The sequence below is a fragment of the Elgaria multicarinata genome, chromosome 2 (assembly GCF_023053635.1).
Source record: "Elgaria multicarinata webbii isolate HBS135686 ecotype San Diego chromosome 2, rElgMul1.1.pri, whole genome shotgun sequence".
NCBI classification, from domain to species: domain Eukaryota; kingdom Metazoa; phylum Chordata; class Lepidosauria; order Squamata; family Anguidae; genus Elgaria; species Elgaria multicarinata.
Window position 1 is genome coordinate 126,520,701 of NC_086172.1, and position 24,595 is coordinate 126,545,295.

Here is a 24,595-nt window from a genome sequence, read left to right on the forward strand (position 1 = left end):
GTTCTGGTGGAAGGAATTACCATATTTTAAAATTAAGATGTCTTCATATATTAGAGTTATTTTGTGCATTAATTGTTGAGGGGTCTCTTGATAATGTACGAGCTACTTTGTTTGCCCCATACCATTAAAATGTTTTCTATAAGGTGTTCAAGAATCACTTTATTTCTAGAGTAGAAGCATAAGTAGCAACATGGTTGTTGTTGTTGTTTTGCAAAGTGAAAACAAGCAGTTATATGATTTATTATTTTTGTCCTGCCAGGAAATTGGGCCTGTTCAGACAGCATGCTAAGCAATTATTTATTTATTGCATTTTTATACCGCCCAACAGCCGAAGCTCTCTGGGTGGTTTACAAAAATAAAAACCATTCAAAATATAAAACAAACAGTATAAAAGTGTAATATAAAATACAATATAAAAACGTAGCCAGGATAAAATCATGCAGCAATGCAGAAATTAATACAGTTTTAAAATACAATTTTAAAACAGCAAAGTTAAAATTAAATTCCTAGGCTGTTAAAATGCTGAGAAAATAAAAAGGTCTTCACCTGGCATCTAAAAGTGTATAGTGTAGGTGCCAAGCAAACCTCTTTAGGGAGCTCATTCCACAGCCAGGTTGCCACAGCAGAGGAGGCCCTCCTCCTGGTAGCCACCTGCCTCACTTCCTTTGGCAGGGGCTCATGGAGAAGGACCACTGAGGATGGCCTTAGAGTCCAGGCAGGCACATATGGGAGGAGGCGTTCCTTCAGGTAGCCTGGCCCCAAGCCATTTAGGGCTTTGAAAGTTAATACCAGCAATTTGAATCAGGCCCGGAGCTGGACTGGCAGCCAGTGAAGCTGGAAAGGACTGGCGTGATGTGGTCTCATTGGCCAGTCCCTGTTTTGCTGCCCTGTTTTGTACCAGCTGAAGTTTCCAGACTGTTTTCAAAGGCAGCCCCACACATTGCAGAAATCCAAACAAGAGATTAAGCCGCAATGGTTAAGCCGCTAATCTTTTTGCAGCAAATTGTTAGTGAGCATGTTTAAACTGTGGTTATGTAGCCATTATGGTCAGGAATGGTTCGCATGACATGCTAAGCCATAATGTTTAGCTCACAATGCTTAACCACCGTAGTTTAGCGTGTTGTCTGAACAGGGTCAGTGCATTTTTTAAAAGACTTTTCAATCACCATATTTCTGCTGCATGTAAGGGGAATATCAGTTACTTAAGTTTGCTTTATCAGTCTTCTTCGTTTAGGTAGATATTTTTTTGACAGAGAAAAGGATTGTGTAACTCATCTGTTGATCCATTTTAGATTGGATCTAGTTTATCACGTCGTGGAACCGCAGCTACCATTAAAGGTAAGACCTTTATCTTAAATTCATCTTCAGGTGAATTTAGCAAGTCTCCATTGGTGTGAAGCAGCTTTTCCATCTTGACCTTTCTATCACTATATAGTGGATGCAGCATAAAATTCCACAGAATAGAGCAGCCTTCCTCCACCTGGTGACGTCCAGATGTTTGGGGCTACAGCTCCCAGCATTCCTGACCATTGGCCATACTGGCTGGGCTTGATGGAAGTTGAAGTCCAAAATATCTGGAGGGCATCAGGTTGAAGGAGGCTACATCACAGGAAAAGAAACATCCTTAATGATCCTTGAGACCTGCCAGAAATGCAAAGTATCTTTACAATAAGCTATAGAATGTTACTTCAACCTGTTTCCATGAATACTACCCATGAAATAGATTTAACAGAAGTTATGTTTCTCCTTTTCACTTTTTCTCCTGTAGTCAGTGGCTTCCACATTATATTAACTACCTTCCTCCAAACATGAAGGCTACTATTGTAGAGTGCTGTGCCAAAATAATTTGGAGTAGATGGCTTTATAAACCATAAAATAGCCATTTGTTTATCAGCGACTATGCACATCCCTCAATATTTTATTAATGTGATCTGTGACATTAAGTTTACAGCTTAGAGCCAGTTAATGACCTTTATTTTCTACTGTTCCTGCCTTAAGCATGATAGCCAACCACTAAAGACTGCAGTGCTTTCATCTTATGCTTTGTAGTCATTCTTATCTCCTAACATGCATCAATATTGCTGTACCACCAGCCTGATCACTGCACTGTTCAGCATCCCCTCAGGTCTGATCATACTACTCATACCAGATGTGACATCTCCTGCCCAGTGATTTGGATAAGAAAAGATGCACAGCTTCATCCAAGAGGCCTATCCTGTGGCACACCTTTCCTGAAGCCATGCACAGCCCCTGAGCCCTGGACTGTGTTGCCCAGCATGGTAGAACCCATAAGCAGTGGTCGCTTGGTAAAATACTGGTTGTATATTCTTTAGGTTCAGTCCCGGAGGATTCTATTTTCTACAGAGTCCTAAGAGTCCTAAGAGGCTAGGCTGGGTCCTAAGGGGCTAAGTTTCCCCACCTAAAACATATCAGAGCTACTGCCAATCTGAGTAGCTGCCACTGAGTGATGTATAGGCCACGTTGCCTCTCAGTCTGCCCAAGCTACTTTGGCCAAGGTTCACTGCTTTTCTTTTTCATTGTTAACACACTCTGGTTGACAAGAGTTGTGAGCATTTTCCTACTCTACTTTCCTATTCTGGAAATAACCACTGCCTGAATTATGCCATCCAGCTCTGAATGTTGGATAGTTCTACAGAGAGGCAATAGATACTTGGTAAAAATTGCAGTTGCAAATCATTGGATGCTGCTGATAGTACAGAATTGTTCATGAAGGAAGAGTGGGTGAGACAGTGCCTGACAGTGCCTCTATGTGGATATGCTTCTCTCTCTTCCATAAGTGTCATTTCGTGTCCCCATTCCACTCCCTCCTATGGTAGCCTGCTCACTTGGTATTCTCTTTGCTGTTTTCATCGAGTTGGGTGAGGTGGTAATGGTTTTGGGGGGACCACAGGTGCTTTGCCAAAGGAAGGAATCTGTCTCTGGTCACTGTTTGATTTGCTGTGTGCCCTCAGTGTGCTTCTGCAGGGAAGAATGGGATCAGGAATGGGGATCTGTCAGTATTATTGGGTAGAGTGCATAGTTTTGAAGGCCTTGTATGCCATTTCATTCCTCTGAGAAGAATAAGATTTCCCATTGTTTTAGGATTTATTGCCCATGTGGAACCTTACTTGCATTTAGTCTCCTCCCCAGTGACACCTGAATGGGAGCCACTGGTGCTACTTGTTGAGGGAGGGCCTGGAGCTGTTAATTGAGACTAATTGGCATGCACTGAAATTAGAGATGTAAAATTTCCAGAAATTTTGAAGCCATGGAAAAAAAACCGTTTTTTTCCTGGGTTTTGGGGGTTTTTTGGGGAAAAAACGGAAATTTTTGGAAAAATTGAAATAATGCAATATTAGCACTTTTTACAGATTGAAAGTCACTTTGTTACTTTAGGAACATAAAATGTAATTATGTCCAAGTTGGTTTGGCATAAAATCATTACATTTGGTATATTAAAAGTAGTGTATTTATTACTTTTTAAATTTTTTTTTTGGTAACAAATGGAGCTACAAGCTCCTGAACTGTTAGGAACACCTGAACTGTAAGTAACCTCTTTGGTTCTGCCAGTTTATGAGGAGCAGGCAAAAAACAATTTTAAAAACAACAACTGAAGAAACCACCAACATTAGTAACAAAGAAAATTATTTACGTCTCCGCTAGTCCTCCAGTGTCAATTCATTAAGCCCCCATTCCCATAAAAAGAACTGAGAAAAATGGGGGGACACACACACACACACCAAGATTCAATGAATATGCATGAAATTTAATCAGACTCATTTTCTGACCTATAGCTATCAGTATTAGTTTCAGCCTCTGCTTCCATGGAAGTGCCCCCTAGAGGCAGAAATGCATCTTCCTCTTGCATTTGAGAGTTGTAGTCTCAGTTTGCAACCTAGGACTTGCTTGTCCTTGGTGCACAGACATTGTAATAATCTGATACTGTACAGTTTTTAGAAATCATTTGGAGAAGTAAATTTCTGAACACCTTGTCTTAAACATTTTATTCATCATGCTAAAATAAAACACCCCGTAATCAGTTTTTTCTTCATTTTTTTCAATTTTCGGGGGGAAAACAAAAAAGGCTTCGGGAAAAAAAATGGGGAAAAATGGTTTTTTTCCGGGCCTTCACATCTCTAACTGAAATATGTTGTTGTTGTTGTTGTGTAGTGTTGCTATAAGAAGTGCCCTGATCCTGGAATAGTATATAGGATGATAACTGGCCACAGCTCAGTCTTCCCTGCCATGTTGCCTTCTTTGTCCAGTTTTGTACTTGCACCAGCATAGTAGAAGCAGCATAACTGCACCAGCATAAATTAATGTGCTCCAAGTGTGCAGCTATAAAATGAGTTCAGTTAGCTGTGTTGTTACAATGCAGTGTTGCACTGATACAAGTACCAATGCTATTGTGCTCATACGGTACAGTGGCGGAATAGGATTGTGCAATTTATTTCATTAAAACTATATGTAGCACTTAGGTTTCCCAGCTAGAAATAACACCTCTAAAAAATGCACTCTACCAAGCTTACAGGATAGTGCTTTGTAAACTGGCCCTGTATTTCTGTTGATATACAGGTGATACAGACACTGCAAAGACTTCTGATGACATCAGTCTGAGTCTTGGCCAGAGTTCTAGTCTCTGTAAAGAAGGGAGCGAAGAGCAAGGTAAGGCAAATTATGTCTTGTGCAAGTTGATATATATATTAAGGTCATTTTGGTAAAAATGAACATCAATAGTCCTGAAATTATGATTCTGTATGGTAAAAGCAGTTTAGCTGCATAGTGTGCTGTCACTAATGGTTCTTAGTAAGTGATATATATATCTGTCTGGTAAGCAATCCTAAAGCGATGGTGATGGCTGAAGCTCCAGTTTTCTTTCTGTGAAACCCTTGTGATAAATTAGGAGTCTTTAAAGTTTCTTGTTACCTGATACATGTTCTGTTTTTCTGGTATAGAGGTTGTTAGCTGTACTGTGTTTTCCTTTGTGGATTCCTATACAGAGGATATGAATCTTCATAAACATAGCTTGCAAAGAGTTAAAATGAAATGTTGATGGTTTTTTCAGGTTTGTCTGCAGCAGACGGGATGAAGAGATCTTCCCACATAACCATATGGCATGTTTCACACACTTCTAGATCTGCATCATTTTTGCTTTGTGAGCTTATATACTTAGCATGACATTCGTGCAACATTCAGGATTGGATGTGCACAATTCTTTCTGTTGCTGCACAAGACTTCACCTGCAGAAAGTCAATTCATTGTGACTATCGGGCTATGTTATTTCTTATAAACAAATTTTATTTGTGTGTGCCCTCTGTTGAACTCAGCATGACATCTCCCGCAGAAAGTCACCCGCCTAACAAAGTCACGACTTCCTGCAGACACCTATGAAACTTTTCCCCGTGACCTCAGAGACAGGAAGTCAAAAGGGAACATATCATTAGATATGCCCTTTCAATGCTTTATTCTCACACAGGAATAAACAGCACACAAAAGTAGCAACTGTCTAACTTTCCTATCTAGCACCAGGCAGATCAACACTATATTATCTTACCAATCTTCCAGTCCTTACTAGGAGAAGGGCCAATTTTAGTCAGGTCAGAAACAGGCTAATAGGGTATTGGCTGCCCTTTGGTTTGGTCATCTTCTGACTGGTTCTAATCCAAGAAAAATAGGTTTATACCTTTAGACCAGTTGTTGAACAGTCCACTTTAACTATCTAAGGAAGGGTGGGAAACCTGTGGTCCTCCAGATGTAATGTATTTATTGTATTTGTATCTCGCCCATTTTCCTCCAAGGAACCCGAGGTGGCATACATAATCCTCCTCCTCTCGGTTTTATGTTGTTGGTCTGCAATTCCCAGCAACATAGCCCATGGTTGAGGATTAGACGAGTTGCAGTCCAACAACATCTACAGGGTTACAGGTTACCCAACCCTAATCTAAAGTTTTACATACGATGGTCTGGTTCAGGCAGGATAATACTGCAGGCGCAACTTCCAGGTCCGTCCACTCAGGTCTGCGCAAGTCTGGGTGACCTCTGCCTTTGCTCCACCCAGGTCTGGAGAGACACTCTTGGGTCCATTCCACCTGTCTGATGCAATTTAACAATCTTATTTCATCTCTGTATGCTTATGCTTGTCTGGACCTCATATTGCTAAAGCAGAATTAGCACTCCCAGAAAAGTCCCCCGTCCCACCAAATAACCCCAAATGAGCATCTTGCATGCATGCACACACACTATAAATCACTGGGGACTTCTGTATTTCAAGGAACCTCTCAGACACCATCATGTATGAAGACTCCCACATTTTGCAGGATATTTAAAAACACTAAACCCAACAAAAATTGTTGACTTATATATGTTGCTCTCACACCAGTATACCTATTCACTTATGCACACACATACACCAGGACCAAAAGCAGCCACTTCTGTGGTAATGTGTACATTTTAATATAAATATGAATCTGTGCAACAGCACACCTCCTGCCTGAGTGATCCTTTATTCATTTAGATTTTTTAAAAAATCATTATATGCGAACAATCTAGCTTTGTTTCTGGGCAAAAATTCTTATAAATAATCTGAGAGTTGGAAAATCTTCTTGCAAAATTTCTATGGATGGGCTGAAATTCTCCATGGATGTATATGTGTACAAATGTGTCTGTTTGTGTCTCTGCGAGTAAATGTATGGCAGAACGGTTCAGTTTTGCCTGCTGAAAGCCTGCTCTTCGTCCTCAAACATTCTGTTCTGTTTTTTAGCACGTAGATTTCTATAGCATTTCTATTTTAAGTTCTCCTTCTCTGAGGCACCTTCATGCTTCCATTCTTTAAGTTTGGGGTCAATATTTTCTGGGTTGCTTTTATCAGTGAAGACCTGCAAGTGACTGCCATGCTGGGCAGCTATAGAGACTAAAGCTCATTGTGCAGCTACTTACAGCAGACCGAACATGCTGGATAAGACACTTGATTATAATCAAAACTATTAAAGTTGCATAGAAAAGAAAAGCCATAAAAATGATTTGCCATCCAAACATTCAGCATGGGGGGAGGGTGGATCTAGACTTGCCCATCTGCAAATTTGTATTGCACTAAAACTTTTTAAAGTATTATTATTCCAAAAATACATTGATGTGGTATGTTCATTTAAAATATTCAGTTCTGTTTTAGCATTACATCCGAAGATATTAGTCTTGGGCACTGCATGTTCCTCACTGCGAGGAGAGGTAACAAATGAACTGTGCTATGCTTTGTTTATTTGAGCAGTTATTTTCAGAGAAAGTGGTTTGGGAGACACTGTGTTCAAATTAAGAGCAGCCAATTTGCTTTCATTCCACCGTAAGTGGCTAAAGTGTGTGTGAGAGCCAAGGCTAATAGCAGATGGAGAATTTTACCCTGAATATATTGCCTGGACAGACCTTTTATCATCTGCATTAATCTTAATTCCATATAACAGTTGTCTCAGTTACCATTGTTGATTGCACTGCATTGATGGACTGTGATCTTCTCTCAAATAGATTTGCTTATGTGATGGATAATTAAGAAGGTGATATACATACGGTCCATGTGTCGTTTAATAGTAGTCATTAGAGCAGATTCTGTGTGCACATGTTAGTTGAAATGGCAATCCAGAACAGAAATTACTTTATGGCAGCTAGTTAATGTGGATATGCAAATGCTGTTTGTAACATGTAGAAATTTACATGCCTGAGCTCAAACTATCACAGGTAACTCAAATAGCTTAATTTGCGTACTTGCTTAAATGTCCCTTTTTATTTTTCTTTAAAAACAGATTTGGCAGCTGATCGGAGGACTTTCCATCTAGTCTCCATTGATTCCTTTGTCTCCATTCAACCGTCATTGTCGTCTGCCCAGGAGTTGCCAAGGGATAGCAGTGACAAAGTGTGCCTCCCTAATAATCACCACATAGATCAATCTATGTCTAATGCATGTGACACTGAAATGGCTTCCCTTGTACCTTTGCATTCACACTCCTATAGGAAAGACCATAGGCCACGAGGGGTGCCAAGGACTTCTAGTTCAGCTGTTGCGTTTCCAGATGTATCACTAAATGACTTTCCCCTGTATCAGCAAAGGCGAGGGCTGGATACTGTTAGTGAATTAGAAGCTTCCAAGCCCCGATCTGGATCCAAAGAATCTTTAGCTGAAAACTCCTGTATTTCTGGAGTCTTTCAACTAGATGATATTCTGAAATGTAGCAGCCCACAGCTGCTGATGAAAAACAGCAAAAGCAAATCCTTGCAAGCAGACAAAAGTGTGGATAGTCTCAGGAGCTTGAGTACTCGAAGTAGTGGCTCAACGGAGAGCTATTGTAGTGGGACTGATCGTGATACTATCAGTACTGTCAGCAGCTACAAAAGTGAGCAGACAAGCTCCACGCACATAGAAAGCGTGCACGAGGAGTCACCTAAAGAAGAGAAGAAAAGCAGCAAGGAAAAGGACTGCTCTGTTGATTCTGATGACTGCAGCTTTGCTACTGACAAAAGGACTAGTAGTGAAAGGACTACTGTAGAAATGAGCGCCAGCAGTTGCATTCAGGAGCAAGGAGATTTGAACGCATCGGAGGAGATGCACAATCAGAGGGCCCTTAGTACCTCTGCTTCAGAAGAAGCAAACAAAAATCCTCATGCAAATGAACTGACAACACAAGCAGACCAGCCTCCTGGGAAACCGGTTGAGAGCAGAGATGAGCAGAAAGAGAAATCTTCCGTCGTTGATGCAAGAACTTCTAAAGAGATGGTTGGAAAGCAAAAAGAGGGGGATGTACGGCCTAAATCATGTAGTTTAATTCACCGGACAGCTTCAGCTCACAAGTCCAGCAGGAGGAGGACAGGGAAAAAACGGGCTAGCAGTTTTGACACAAGTCGGCACAAGGAATATATTTCCTTCCGAGGTGTATCTGGTACCAAACCCCACAGTGCAGTTTTTTGCCATGATGAGGACTCAAGCGATCAAAGTGACTTGAGCAGGACCTCAAGCATGCAGTCAGCCCACCAGTTCAGCAGCGATAGCTCTTCCAGCACCACCTCCCATTCATGCCAGTCTCCCGAAGGAAAGTACAATGCCCTAAAGACCAAATATATTGTAAGAGAGAGGGGCGCAGACTTGGAAAACTCTTACAAAATCCACTTGGGCTCTGAGGGAAATGGCAAAAAACATTCAACACGACGGACTTCCAATGCAAACAGTGCCAAGAGTCGTACCAGGGTATTAAGCTTGGACAGTGGTACTGTAGCCTGCTTGAATGATCCAAATCTAATGATGCCAGATACCATAAAACAACTAACAACTTCTAAATCTGACTTAGAGGCCAAAGAGGGAGAGGTGCTTGATGAGCTATCTCTGTTGGGAAGGGCTTCACAACTAGAATCAGTCACACGCTCTAGGAATAGCTTACCAAGCCAGGCTATGTTTGCTGAAGGGGAAGAGCAGGAACAGGGAAGTGTTGGTAAGTAATCAAGACTACGAGATGCAACGCTACCAATCATTGCAATTGTTTGCTTAATAGCTTCATTTCTATTGGTTTGTAATGAATTCCAGTATTCTGCGTATGAAGCCAGTGCGTCACATGGAGGCCTTGTATATTTTGAGTGTTTTATATTACAGAATACTATAAGTTCATTCCATATTAATATTGCTTTGAGTTCTTTTTCTGTTCCGTAAATCGTAGCATGGTATTGCTCCTTTTATTGGGTCGCTAGACATATATTGAATAGTACATAAAAATGGCACTTTGAAAATGTATGTATAAATCTTCTTGGCTGGTTTACCTAGCATAATACTTAGCTTCGTTTTTGCTTTATCTCAAATAATTTGATTACTGTAACGTAAAAGCTTAACATTGTAAGTACTTGGATTTTTATCTAGTCAATATACTTGCAGTGCTTCTTGATTTCTTTCATATCTAGCTCATATCTTGTGCTGTTTATTGGTCAAAAAAAGGTTGCCTGTAAAAAGTGGTAACAAAAACTTAACAGCATGGCTAATCTTTGTGCACTTTAAAATTAGGCCTTGGTGTAAGTTTGCTTTCATTAGCAGAATGGTGTTTATTTGCATTTGGAATAATACTCATTTTCACCAAATTCCTTTTGTGTGAACATGAATGTAACTTACACTTCAATGACAATACAGTACAAAGTGTTAAATAGAGCTTTTTTTCATCTTCTGAATTACTTAGTAGTGTAGTTCTTGCAGTAAAGTTGGCCTATTGGAATAGAGACATACTTTTTGCTCAAGTCTTTAAAAAATATGGGGCAATGAGATCAGCTGTGTGTCCTCCTCCGCTTGTTCTGGCCGGCACTTCTGAAGTCAAGGAAAACTTTCCTTTCCTTGGTGTTGCTGCTTTTTGATCCTTTAAGTATGCTGTGGGCTTGTTAACCTTTCCTTTGGTTGGTCTGCTGCAGTCTTGGACCAAGATGTCTTGGTTCTTACCACTTGGCTTTCTTTTTGTTTATTCTTGTAGAGGCTGGAATAATAATTTACTTGTGTGATTCATTGTGAGAATACTTGAGAGAAGCCTGCTCGCACAATGGGACTTCCTCCATCTTTCTTCCTCCCCAAAGCTCCCATCCTGAAAATCTGCTCCTGAGTGTCCCCCAACCTTCCAGAGGAAATTTTGAGGGAGCACAGGATGCTGCAATGGGGAAGGGGAATCATCTCACTCTCAGTTCTGTCAGTGGAAAACCTTTGTGGATTTCATCCAAGTTTAGGAACTTATGCAGTATTATGTCGGCATCAAGCCAATGGGATAACAACCCAGAAACAAAGCCTAACTATTTGGTGTTAACACATATCAGAACAATAACGAATGAGCTTTAGGTAGTGAATGACTAATGAATGAGATTTAGGTAGTCCCTGCTCTTAATGGTTAATCACACTAAACTTTGTGCAGAGGAGTAGGTCACAGGTACTAGCTTTTGCTGCAGTAAAGAATAATTACTTCAGTGTGTATTTTAAAGTTTTGGAATACTGTATGTTCCTATGTGTGAGGCCTTCATCATAATACGTAAATGATTTAATGTCTCAGAACTGGATTGCAGAATATAATGAAGACTTGGTGCCCAATTTGTGGTGTTCCTAAGCCCTTTTGCAATCAATTGGATACCATCCTTCTTTCTGGTGGACATTAATTTATCCTATGTTTATAAAGAACTGGTATGTTGAACCATCACTATGGTTACCTTAGCATGCATTATATATACCACCTACCATTCACATCTGCTGAAAGCAAGCTTTAGGAAATCTTGCTGTCATTGTGATGGGAATTTTGGTCAGGATCAGAGATGAAAGAGTTACTTTCTGCTCCTCTATCCCCCAGTGGGCTTGAGGCAGAAATTTGCAGGAAGCTGGGAAGTGTACTCTCTGGTGCCCTCAAGAGAAAAGAGAGCAGAAGAAGATTGAATCTTTGCTGAACTTGCCTGAAACTCTCCCTCTCCTCTGCCATCTTTCCTTCTGCTCCCAAACTTCAATGTCTGGCCTGGAAGTATACCAAGGAACACCTGTCCGCCCCTTAACTAAGAATTATCCACCAATCCCCTTTCTCTCACATGCACACACATTCTCTCTCTCATTCCCCACTATTTCAAAGTGATGTAGCTTTAAAAAAGCAAATGGAATAGTTTTGTGTTTCTTTACCCAAAAGTTCATTTTGGATCAGGACTCCCTTAATAAAGTCAGGAGCAGAGCCTGATTTTCAACAATCCTTTTCTTTGCATTAAATGACCATGCATGTTATTAGCACCAGTATATCCATACTGGGAAATCTCATCTACTTGGAGATACCAGCTTATAGAATCCATTTTGTGACTAAGTAGTGAGAGAGCTCAGCCCAGTGCTATACCTATATTTTCTCTGACCTTACACAGATTTCTGTTCTCTGATCCAAATAGAGTCAGGCTAATTCTCATACTGCAGGGTTCACATCCCTTCTAGCTCCACAGTCCACAGTTACAGCAGCCTTATATTTAAGCATTAGCCTGGTAGCCAGAGGTGACCAGGAACTGCATGCTGACAAGTTCATGGAGTTCCATGCAGACAAGTGAGTGGGCTGGTAGAGAAGCGTTTGAGCATCCACCGTCCTCTGTGCCCAGCATAAAAACCATGTGGGCTGGAGTTCTCTGTCCATTCTCTTCTGGCTGCTAGCAGCCTCCTAAAACATTTTTACAGGCCAGCAAATTTTGTGCATTTATTTACAAGGCTTAATGTCCAGGGTCTTCCTGCTCCCTTTCCTAATGGCACATTCACACGCTTTATCTTTTCTATAAATTATGAATTCTGTTCGAACTTATTTAGCTTTTTGTGGTGTACTGGTCAACTTGTTTAGTACATTTAATATATGTTGCTTTGAACCGACTTCTTGTTCTGTTGGTTTTCTGCCTTACAAAGTACATGTGGAAGAAATGAATGTTCAGGGCACTGAATAGAGACTTTGTGAAGATGGATACCTTTGCAGTGTGATCCTGACTAAATCTGTACCAGAGTGCACAAGCAGATTAAATGTAAAGGCCACAGGGGATCTCGGTTAACAACCACTGCTTCCTTTCCTTTGGCAGTTAAAATTTTCTCTGATACTTTTGCTTGGTAAAGAATCTATTAAGAGAAACTGTAAGCTGTCTTCAGACTAGAGTGCGGTGTGAGAGATTATATAGAAGATAGAAATGTTGTTTCTGGAGTAGAGTCCTTAGAATGCATTGAATACATTGGATCTATATTTGTGCTAACAAAGATAGGTCCTGAGTTTACTGGCTGTTTATGGATCCATCAAAAGGTGCAAAATCCTCACTACTCTACGAAGCTTTTAAGGGGACTATGTGTTTGTTTTATCAAGGTTTTGCGTTAAGTCTCTGCCTGGGAAATGCGCCAATACTTAAAATTCACTCCTTACTGCTTCAGAGCCTTCCCTGGATTCATAATGATGAACATCATAGAACAACAAGCTAATCAATCAGTAATGCATATAGAACTCTGTGTGAATTCAGTGAGAATCTTTCAAATAACTACTCCATATTGTCCAGGTTTGGGAACCTGCTGTTCATTTATGGCTCTGTCACAAACATATCAACAATGTGCCTCATCATGCACTAAAGAATAGCCTTTTTATACCGTTGCCAAAAACTTCAGCACTTAGGAAGTGTGAACAGACATCCATCTTTTCTATATAAAAATGTATCTTGTATACAAAATACCACCAGGTCATGCAGAATTAATTATACTAATCCAACAAAAACACACACCAAGAGAACCACCTAAAGGTGCATTTTAAAATGCTTTTTCGTTACTTCCCATGTACATAATATCTGCTTTACGCATTACATGATCTTTCTAAGTTCCCTCTTGTCAATTGTTTTTACATTAAAATTCAGGCTTCAACATTTAATTTAACTACTTTCCCTCTTTTGCTTGAAGCTTTGTTTAAAGTAGGGGTGGGCAACTTGTAACCCTCCAGATGTTTGGCCTACAACTCCCATCAGTCCTAGCCAGCATAGCCAGTGGTAAGAGATGATGGGAGGTAAAGGCCAAAACAAATAAGTTGCCCACACCTGGTTTAAAGCAGATTGATAACCCAATTCGCATGACACAATGGTTTGTTGGACGAAATATAGTTTTGAATGTGCAACCCCAACTAGGGGTTGCACCGTGTTGAGCAAACCAGGCCACTGTGGGTTATTTGAGCACTAAACAACCCTGACATAACTCTTGATTAGTAGAGTTATGTGAGTGTTCTTTAACCCTCGAATAAGCCACAGTGGCCAGGTTTTCATGGCGCAGCGCAAACCCCAATTGCAGAATGCATATTCAAAATGGTGGCCACTTGTGCCTGGCACATGCTGCGGTTCATCATGGGTTAAATAACTAACACTGGCATGCGAACTGACCCAGTGTTTCTGTTGCTTTCTTAAAACCTGTTACTTCCCATTTAATCTGTATAAAAAGACATCCAACAACTTTTGCTTTGCTTGAATTTTCAAACTGAGTCTAATTCGAAGAAATCAGGGGTGTTATATAATTGAAAAGGCCAGGATTTAGATATGATATAGCACTACCTGTAACAATTGCACCAATAATTTTGTAAAGTAAGTATGTATATATCTGTAAATAACATGTAATAGGCAATTTGAGGAGACATATCCATATATAAAGCAAGCACACCGTACCCCCCCCCCCCAAAAGGGGAGGGAGATGACGTAGTCTACTTTGTCTTGAATGAGAATCTCAAAGCAGGACCTGATTCTGTGATCAGTATAATATCAAAAAACATCCTACTGTATAGCATTGTGTGTTTTCACACGATCTGTTTCCATCTTTTGTAACAATGTACACATATTGTACATTTTCACAGCTGATAGGTTACCTAAAGCTAGGAATCTGCAGGAGAGAATTGGGTATTGATGATGAATATCTATTGGCAAGACTATTCTAGCACATCAAATAATCTTCTGTGTCATGTCACACTTCAAAATGTGCCATATTTTTCTATTTTTCTGGTAGAAAGGAACATTCATGATATGTGAGGCTGCCTCAGAGGGTCATCTGTCAACATTAATAATATACTGTAACCATAATCTCAGTGATGTGAATCAGTGCAGTGTTCTGTATTGCTTTCTTAAATCACTCCAGGGCTTCTTCTTCGCATATAGGGGGTGATGAGCAATCACTATAGCCTCAGTAAAACCAGTGGGGCTTGTCTAGTATCTGAGGCACTTCCATACCTATTTTATTTTAAAATGCAATAATTCATACCTACAGATTGGTGTATGTAGAATTCTACTGATTGGAATTAAGGAGCAATAAACATGCACAACCCGGCTGGTGATTGGAACTAGGAGAGGCCTCACGATACCACTCTGATACTGCATCCTTTTGGACTATTGTGATTTTTTTTTCATTCCTTGAAGCAGTGGCACAACTGGCCACTACAACAGCAGATCCATGTGTGAATTGTACCTTGATCTAACAAGAAGTCTGATCCCATTCCCCCCCCCCAAAGAATATTGACGCTTCTTAATAATTACTTTGTATGTTGAATTAATCAGATCAGGTCCCATCACATCTCAAGCAGATTAGTAATACTAGAAGATTCTGCTCTTCAGCACTAAGAGGAGACTGAGCACATGAGTAGGCTTGCAGCTGCCTGCCGTACTCAGTGGTGTCTGGATTACAGCTTTGGGGGAAGTTCAGACTTAATGCTAAACCATGGTTTGGCACCAGTTGAACGCCCTCTGCTCACACTCCCCTCTCCTCCCATCCTGTGGTCTGATTTCCCACAGTCTGAAATCCAGGAAAAACATTTCTTTTACAGATTGCTGCATGGCCAAATGGAGCTGGACTTTATAATTGGCATGTTTCAGAGTGTGTAATTCTTCAAAAGTAGAATTCATTGGTGGCTTTTCAGTGTAATTTTATGGATAAATGTCAGTTTATAAAATAGTAAGTGCTGCTATAGCACATTTTGTGTCAAAATGTCCTAGAGAAAATGTTTAAACAGAAATACATTACAACCTTTGAGAAATTATAAATGTGTAAAATGAAAAGTGCCCCCTCAAATTTTGTGCTAGTCTACACGAAACTAATGAGGGTCAAATGCTCCTGGGCTCTAGAAGGCAGGAAATCCATGTCCAGGGCTTTGTGGGCATTCAGCAGGAATGCTCTAAAAGTTGAATTGGTTGAACTTTTCCTTCCCCAAGGGGGAAAGAAACCTTACCTGGGTGCAGAAAATAGTAATGGGTGGATGAAGGTTCATGGATGAAGGGTACTTATCATATGACACATGGGGTGCCATATCCTGACAAGATCTTCCACCAGACTCTGTTCCCTGAACCAGATATTTTCAAATCACAAGTTGGCAACCCTACACACACATATACATATACATGAATACATTCAGGACTTCTAAACAGGCCTATTCCCAAAGGCTCAAGGTGAGCAATGATAAACATCCAGCATTAAACTAAATGAAAAACTACCACAGAAAGCAATGACAGACTGCTGGGCTGTGACCACTTTGTACATGGTCTATCACTTCTGAGCGTCCTTGGCCTGAGAAAAAAGGGTGTAGGCACTCTTCATTGGTGGATTAGACACTTTTCAGTAGTGCTGCTATTCTTAATTTAGATAATATTTTAAACATGCTAAGTCGCTCCCACAGCAACCAAGTAAGATAGGACACTATTATTCACATTTTACAGATGGATAAATGAGTCAGATAAAGTGTGAATGGATCACACACTGGTGGAATATTAGAGATAGAATTAAAACAATGGTCTCCAAAATTCAAACTTAACCCTGTCCATTGGACTGTATTAAAATGGTGTTAATAGTGACAGTAGCTATTAATTGTCCTACCAGACAGGTTTTTCCCCTGTCTACTATTATTATTATTATTATTATTATTATTATTATTATTTCCTTGCAAAGCAAATACAGGAGCATTTAGCGCTAAAGGAGATAGGGAAGTGCAATTTGTGTGTTGCCATTGAGCATGTTGAACTGGATTGGGTGGATTGGGTGCCATTGGGTGGATTGATTTAAATAAACATGATTTAAGTCATGAAGAAAAAACACACAATTTAAGCTAGTGAATTCAATTTTGTAATGCATTCATTTCCAGCCCAGGCATGGTTGCTTACCAGTTTCTAGAACAGTTCAAGCATATTGCTTTATAACTAAATGGAGCTTCTATACACCACACTCCAAAATCTTGGCTCATGCATTCTGCATGCTTTTTGCACTACAGAATAATATTTGCTTGGTGGCAAGGGGGCAACTGTGAAATTGATTTTTATTTGGCTTTCTATACATGTGCAAGGACTAAGGCCAAGGTCCAAAGAAGCATAAAATTTCTTTCATTAAGTTAGGAGGGGATTTAGGTTTGTTTTCTCTACACTCCTCTCCAGTCGTTTAGATTTTAATATAGAAAAGCAGACTCTAACTCAGTGTATTGTGTTAGAGGCCAATGGGTTCGTTTAACTGATTCATGAAGACTTAATTTTTGTTTCCAACTTTTGTTTAAAATGAAGTTATATTTTAAACAGCGCACTTAAAGTAACTGATTTCTTTAAAATCAAATTTATTTACTTTTAAGGGATTTTAATCATCCTGTTGGGACATTAGAAATGTAGGTGTAAGGGAGAGGTCCCCAATATGGTGGGGGAATTAAAAAAACACATTTTTTAAATATACCTGCATGGATTTGTATAAAAACATATGAACAGAGAAGAGCCATGCTGGATCAGACCAAGGGTCCATCTAGTCCAACTGGTGTACATAGGCTTACTGCCTCTGCTGTTGGAGGTAGAACACAGCCATCGGGGGCATTAGCCAATGATATGAAATGCATACAACTATCTAGCGATTATACATGGGTTTCAACAAAAGTGCACCAAATATCTGAATAAGTATCTATTTAAAGGTGGTGTCTATATGCTACCCATTCAAATTTCGAAAGCATTGTAACGTCCTCAATTCATTACATTATAGGAGGTGAGTGTTTATCCTTCATATGTTGTAATTACAGTCTTATAGCTGTCAAAAGGGTGCAGAGAATCCATTTACACTGATCATTTGTTAATTTCCATGAAGCAGGTAAATAACTTAAAAGAATGTGAACATCAGAGAATATTAAATACTGTTCCAGTATAAAATTATCTATGTAATGACCTCATCCCAGAAAGAAGCAACTGCTGGACATTGCCAAAACATATGTTAAAGAGAAGCATTAGCTGTATTGCACCATCAGCAATTAGCCAAATTAGACAATCCCTTATTAAAGAGACGTCCAATAGATATGAAATGAAGGTTTTTATGGAATGCGACACAGCCTAAGATCCATAGACGAGACAGCTAGATCCCAAAGTGGCGATTCACTCATGGGGCATTTTGTGGTGGTGCCCATGGCGTGGTCTCAAATTCCCCAATGTTCCACGGGTCCAAAAAGGCCAGGGACCCCTGCTATATGTTTTTTTTAAGGTGATAATCTCACCCTTAAACTCTCTCTTTGAGTGAACTTAAAATGATCAACTTACTTTCAACAGAAGGAAGAATTATTTTAACTTGTGTGTGTGTGGCGGTGGGGGTGGGGAAGCGTAAGATGCTGTGAACATAACTGGACTGGTCTCCAATTTGACTTGGTCTGTCTTGATGCAGCAGCACAAGCCAGTGAGGAGGCGGTCACAGTTCGTCGTGAACGCAGCACATTTAGGCGTCAGGCAGTACGGCGCCGTCACAATGCAGGGAGTAACCCTACCCCTCCTTCATTGCTCATCGGCTCACCCCTCAGGTATGGTATTTGTGTTCCACCGTATCTAACGTGCATGCGGCTGATCACTGCTTCTCAATCCCAAAGGTGTTGCAGAAATGCTTTGTTTTGCCTTCCCCTCCTCCCCATCCCAACAAACCCATCTCTTTGAGTTATGACTGCATGCATTTGTGATCTTTTTGGACTGTGCATGTGTACACTGCGCTGTTCGTTTCTCCCCTCCGCCTCCTTCAAAATGAGTAGGCCAGTGAATGACATCTAAGTCAGCCAAAGTGCTAACAAACTGACATAAAACTAGCTCTTTCATTTAAGTTTGTCAAATCGTCCAGTGTTCCTCTTTTCCCACAAATACAAAATGTAGTACTTGAATTACATTATGCATCTGTCTACCTACTTCTGAATCTGACAGCAAGGGCTATGGGGTGGGTGAGTTCAAATTTCACAAAAAACAAACAAAAGTCTTAGCTATTCTTAGCCTTGAATAATGTTTTGGGGATATTATCAGTAGGTTGATCTAAAACTAATCCTTTAATGTGATGTGTGTCTTAAGCTATTTGCCCATTTCATCCCTTTCCACAATTTTGAATTCTAAATCCTCATTTATGTGCATTTCCATTTTAAATTCTAGGTGAAATAACACATTTAAGAAAAAGTCAAATACCAAGGAGTAAATGTCCCAAACATCTCTTGAAGTATAATAATTCTTAAAATTTAAATGGTTGAAGAAGGCTAAAATAAATACCTGATTTTAAAGCACTACTGTAATTTTGATGCTTGTAAATCTCATGATGCCACTTGTTTCTCCTAGAGTCTGTGCTACTGGATTCAAAAGACAGGTGTCATTTTTTTAGAGGGGAGAAAGCATTGGTACAAAGTTAGAAAAATATTTCCAATTCTCAGCATCAGATGTTCAAGTGCTCAGGATTCTTACAAGTTCGCATATATATTTTGTTCTTTGAAATCCAATTCACTGGTTTGGATCCAGAATTAGATGAGTGGATTTCTGCTTTAACAATAGGGTTTTGCTGGCTACATAAACACCCACCCACACCCACACACACACCAGATCCCTGTGTCTGCCAAACCCACCCCTGAGGGTTAAGGGATTCTCTGGAATGGTGTATGGTGGGGGCATGAGGATGCAAAAGGATCAAGAAATAGGGAGACTTCAGTGGGGCTGCCTTGGTCAAGCAAAAATGCCTTTGCACTCCTACGAGACATCTCTGGATGTTTAATAACCATCATCCCCTCTGTTCTTACAGGCTTATCTACAGCAGCAAGAATCAGCCTCAATATGATGAGATTTTAAATAATAATGTATTGAAACAGTGCAAGCAAAATTTAATAAAATGAATAAATAGAAGTATAAATGTTATAGAATAAAACCGTAGGAATAATGGACAGAATAAAAATATGGCATAATCACTTCTACAAAAATAAGAACTAAATTATAACAAGTTAATGTGTGTATTTAATATTTTTTGTATACTCAGGTTATTTCACATGAAAGCACACCATCATTGCTTATAGGGTAAGGCAGAAGATGCTAAATTATTGTTTGTAGCCCCCATAGAACATGTTGCTGTTGTTTTACAGCAATCTGCATCACCACCATGTGCAGAGCGTTTACAATCCTGGCTTTACACTCTTCTGGACTGTAGTAATAGATTACAAGCTACTGAGCAAATCCATGAATGCATTTGATAACCCACAGTTGACATGTCCTTTGACTCTTGGATTATGATTTTTAAAAAAGATATATATTATATATTCATGAAGCGGAGAGTACCTGTGATACCTATTTCATGTTAATCTGTTTCCATGACATTGAAAGACCTTATTTAAATTTTCCTAATAGCTAATAACATGCGAATGGTGCATAGTTTCGTCATATAGACTAGTAATAGAGTTGCAAACCTGTCAACTCCTAATGGAGTCATCCTATGTCCCCTAGACAACATCTGGAGGTGGTGGGACATAGGATCGTTTGGTTTCCTGGTTCCGAGCTTGTAGATATAGCTCCAAGCAGGGAGCCAGGAAACCATGCTTCACTTCCCCTCATATCCAGCACAGAGGGAACTATGCTAGTTACCTCTTTGCACTCGCAGAATGGAGTGCAGAGATGGGGAAAGGGAGGTGTTCCAAGCAGCAGGGAGGGGAGGAGACTGGGGTGGCTACCTTACATCTGTTTCCAATGACTGCCCCAGCTTTCTTCCCTACTTCTCCAAGGCGCCATTGCTAGATGGGCAAAATCGCCCATCTACCAGAAATGCAGGTTGGGCTGGAGCGCTAAAGCAAAGATCTGCATAGGATTCCCATCAACCCCTGAATTTGGAGACGGACAGGAATCATTATAGGATTGCAGCCTAAATTGACAACTTTATCCTTAAAGACTCAGAGCTATCCAGGAAGCAACACAATTAACTTAAGTTAGTGGTAGTGTCAAATTGGATACTGCCCTAACTTTGTGAGGACCTATTTGTGATAAGTGGTTTTATTCAATTTTAAACCTGCCGCTCCAGGATTTTTCTAGTATGGTTAAAATTCCCCAAAATGCACAAAGACATGTTTCAATGAGATCATACTTTTATGGGAAGCCATTTGTGTGGATTGTATTTTCAGTGGTAGCTATTACAAGGCAAGAACAGTCCCTTAGCTTCTGTTCATATGAACAAAGTGAAGAGGTGTGAGGTACTTAAATATGACGTGCCTTCTATTTTGTTCACACACACATTGTGTACAGGTATAAATTTCCTATTTACAACCATTATTACTGCTACTTTTCTTTAGTATTCTACTACTGCTACTTTTATTTTGTACTACTAGAAAGAAGCTAGGTGATTCTTCCTACAGGGAGGATTATACCTTCATAGTTCTTCTATTTTCTTGATGACAAATCTCTCTCTCTCTCTCTCTCTCTCTCTGGACAGAAGCACCTTGGGAAAGAGTAAAGTAAGGCCATACGTAAATAATGTTCAGAAGTATGAAAAAGGACTCCTTTTTGCTCCCTCTTCACTTTAGTGAAAAGTGAAAGTGTGGTGTTAACTTTTCTGACTAGAAGATGTTATTCTCCACCCCATGCTAGCTATTCTTGAGAGTTATTGTCATCTTGTCCTTTCATCATGATAATCTTTTGTTGACCTTTCAACAAATCATGGTGCTCCTAAGTAACAAACTTACTGTGAGCTTTCATAGCTTTCTCCAATGAAACCAAAATATTTAACTATTGTTTCCAGCCCTTCTGTCTAATTTCCCTGAACTCATGCATATCTTCTTTCCCCTTCCAACCTGTCGAAGAAGTGAAAAAGTATATTTTAGGAAGGGCTAAAAAACAAAACAAAACCTCAAGGCAATTTGCCACTCTATGAATTAAGAGGTGGTGTTTAAGTGCTGTGTGGAATTGACCCCTAAACTTTGACTCCTAAAACATTTGGTAGCTTCTAGAAGACTGGGGAGAAATGGTTCTACATTAGGATAGTAAACTATTGTGATTTTTTTCCTTCCCCATTCAAGAGTCAGATTTACCCCAACCAATTCTAGCTTGTCGCTTCAACTTATTTTATGTGCAATTGCAGAGTTACTTTGATTTGTTTTGGCAATGGTCAAAATAGTAATTTTCACACTCTACTCTGCCTAGCTTCGTTGGGTAAGATTCAGAAGCCCAACATCAACCCAAAGTCAATAAAAGGAACTAGTAGGCACATAGGAAGCTGCCTTACACCAAGCCATAACATTCATTCATCTTGCTCAGTCTAGCTATTCTGAGTGACAGAGTCTCTCTCTCTCTCTCTCTCTCTCTCTCACACACACACACACACACACACACACACACACACAGACACACACAGACACACACAGACACTAACACTGTCCTTACTGGCCTGTACATGGCATGGCAATATTTACCTATGCATCTGCTTTGAAAACCAAAAATCTGAATGACAATGTGATTGCAAGGATTCGGTGATAGTATTTTATATGCATTGTGATTCCTCATTCCTTGTTGAATATTTTCTAAGGGTTGACATAAATAGTCATTGCTCTTTACCTTCAATTTATAGGTGATATAAATCTAATTAGTTGTAGTTTGTGGAACAGTAGGGGGTGCTAAAGATTTTGGGGTAATAGTGGTTGTTAACATTTTGATTGCTTGAAGTTCCTGTTGCCACGTAATGTCAAAGCACCTACAGTAGCAGAAAACTCCAATTTGACTTTTCAAAAAAATAGCCAACTCCAGCCATGTAGAGTATTTCATTTTTGTAAATTTCATTTTCACGGTTTTGCCAATAGTAACTACTCCAGTGAAAGAAAGACTCATGTAATTTCTCCACACCCAGATGTTTTCTTCTAAAGGGGTTTTAAAAAGTAGCAATGGTAGAATATACTCTTGCAATAAAGAGATTTCCCATCCCCATATTCCCTTGGGCAATATCCTACCATATCTTTACGCTAACACTAATTACATTGCAGTATTATAAGGGTCTTCTGGAATAGTGCCAGTAGTACTAGCTTGTGCAGTGGGATTTACCCAAAAAAACCTGTTGCACATGCTTACACTACTGGTGGTTCTCTAGAGGTCCCTTAGGCTAGCACAGTGTAACTTGCAGTACATTGGCATGGTAGGATATTGCTCCTTATTTATCATTTTTCATATTGTCTTCAGGGAAGTGGTATTTGCACTGAATTACTTAGGTCTCTTAGGGCAGAGTCCTATGAGGATTGGCAGCAGCCTCCAAACTCAGACGCTGCCAAGCATCCAGTGTAGGGCAGGAGGAAAGTGGAGGTGATCTTCGTTTCTCTGCTCAAGCCACCCTGCATTTCTGCTAGATGGGCGATTTTGCCTGGCTAGCAGTAGCATCTTGGAGGGGGAGGGAAGGATGCTTGGGCGGCCATAGATAGGTCACAGCACAACCTCCCCGTACTCCTCCCTTCCCCTCCCCCAAGAATGCCCCCTTTTCCTCATCTCTGCACTCCATTTCCCAAGTATGCAGAGGGTAGCGGGTGCGGTTCTCTCCATGCCAGCTATGAAGGGAAGGGAGTGCAGTTTCCTGGCTCTGAGATTGGAGCCAGGAAACCGAACTATCCTATACTCCCCCCGACAGTGATTCTTCTTTATTCTTTAGAATGTAAAATATTTTAAGGGATTTCTGACAAAGCTATTTACAACTAACAAAACTTGCCCAGACTGCCTAGTTAGGACACTAAACACTTTTCTGCTTCTAACACAGATTTTAAGTGTAAATGTGATTAGTACAACATTTAGTGTGTGAACAGCCATTTTTAAACTTCAGAATAGTTCTAGAAATTAGACTTTCCTTTTTTTAAGGATAATGTTGCAGTGTGCTCTCCTGTTTCTCTGTGCAGGCTGTATCTTAAAATATGCCTTATTAATTGACAGTGATCCATTTTACCATGTTGAAATATGACATGTAAACTACCATCCTGGGGGTGTGCCTATTCCACACTAGTAACATTTAAGCATACATCATGTAGGCACCCATTCTGGTATAATGGCACAGAGTTTTGAAAATTAAAACAGTTTCAAATTTCACAACTTTCTCTTAAGAAAGTGCCTTTAACAATTTAACGTCACTGAAGTTAGTTGGTTGAGTTCATTTTTCAGCACAAGTCTTGGGCTACTTGCAATAAAAATGCTAGCCAGAGATTTGCATTGCACATCAGCAGGGGGCGTTTTACAGCCAACACTCCTTTGTATGGTGAGGAGTGGTACTGCTTGCCTTGTCCTCAATCACAAACCTAAGGTAATTGAAACAGACTCTCCATAGGGAGATTCATAGGGAAAAGATCTGCAAGTTGAGTCTATGTGCCTACAGTTCTCAAGTTGTGCGTGTCTAATATATTATCTTAGGTGCAGGTTGGTGACAAGGGCATACACCTGCATCTCCATAATGCCAGGAGTATTGTCAGACAGGTAAGCATGTAAATTAGACTAAGAAGGAATAGAGATTTGTAAAAGGAAGCTTTACAAAAACGTTTCCCTGCCATTTGGGGTGTGTGTGGGGGCTTACAATGTTGTTTCGATTATGTGAGTAGTGTGAATTTGTCAGTTTTGATTCTTTTTTATAGGACTATTCTTCATTAATAAGAAGGTGCAATGTTTTGGAACAGGAATGCAGTGATGGGAGGATGCCAAGGAAGAATTGCTTCAGTCATTATGTAGTAATTTTTCTGTTTTTCTATTAGCAGTATTCATGCACTTATTAAAAATCTGCTGATTGAAAAATTCAAGAGTCATAAACCTTTTTTTGAATGCAAAGGAATGCACATAACAAAACAATTGTAGGCAAGAGTTATTCCTATTT

At 39.9% G+C, this 24,595-nt stretch overlaps 1 protein-coding gene across 2 annotated transcripts in view; it reads left to right on the forward strand.

Annotated features, from left to right (window-relative positions):
* The window catches only part of PCNX1 (pecanex 1), a 104,746-nt gene that overhangs the window by 21,701 nt on the left and 58,450 nt on the right, over nucleotides 1-24,595 (forward strand). Inside the window, exons 4-7 of one of the 2 annotated variants that reach the window (XM_063117606.1) lie at nucleotides 1,293-1,338; nucleotides 4,576-4,665; nucleotides 7,791-9,467; nucleotides 18,161-18,293. In XM_063117606.1, the coding sequence (XP_062973676.1) occupies nucleotides 1,293-1,338; nucleotides 4,576-4,665; nucleotides 7,791-9,467; nucleotides 18,161-18,293 (1,946 nt within the window). The remainder of the gene's footprint in view (nucleotides 1-1,292; nucleotides 1,339-4,575; nucleotides 4,666-7,790; nucleotides 9,468-18,160; nucleotides 18,294-24,595) is intronic. The other variant, XM_063117607.1, reaches the window with a different exon arrangement.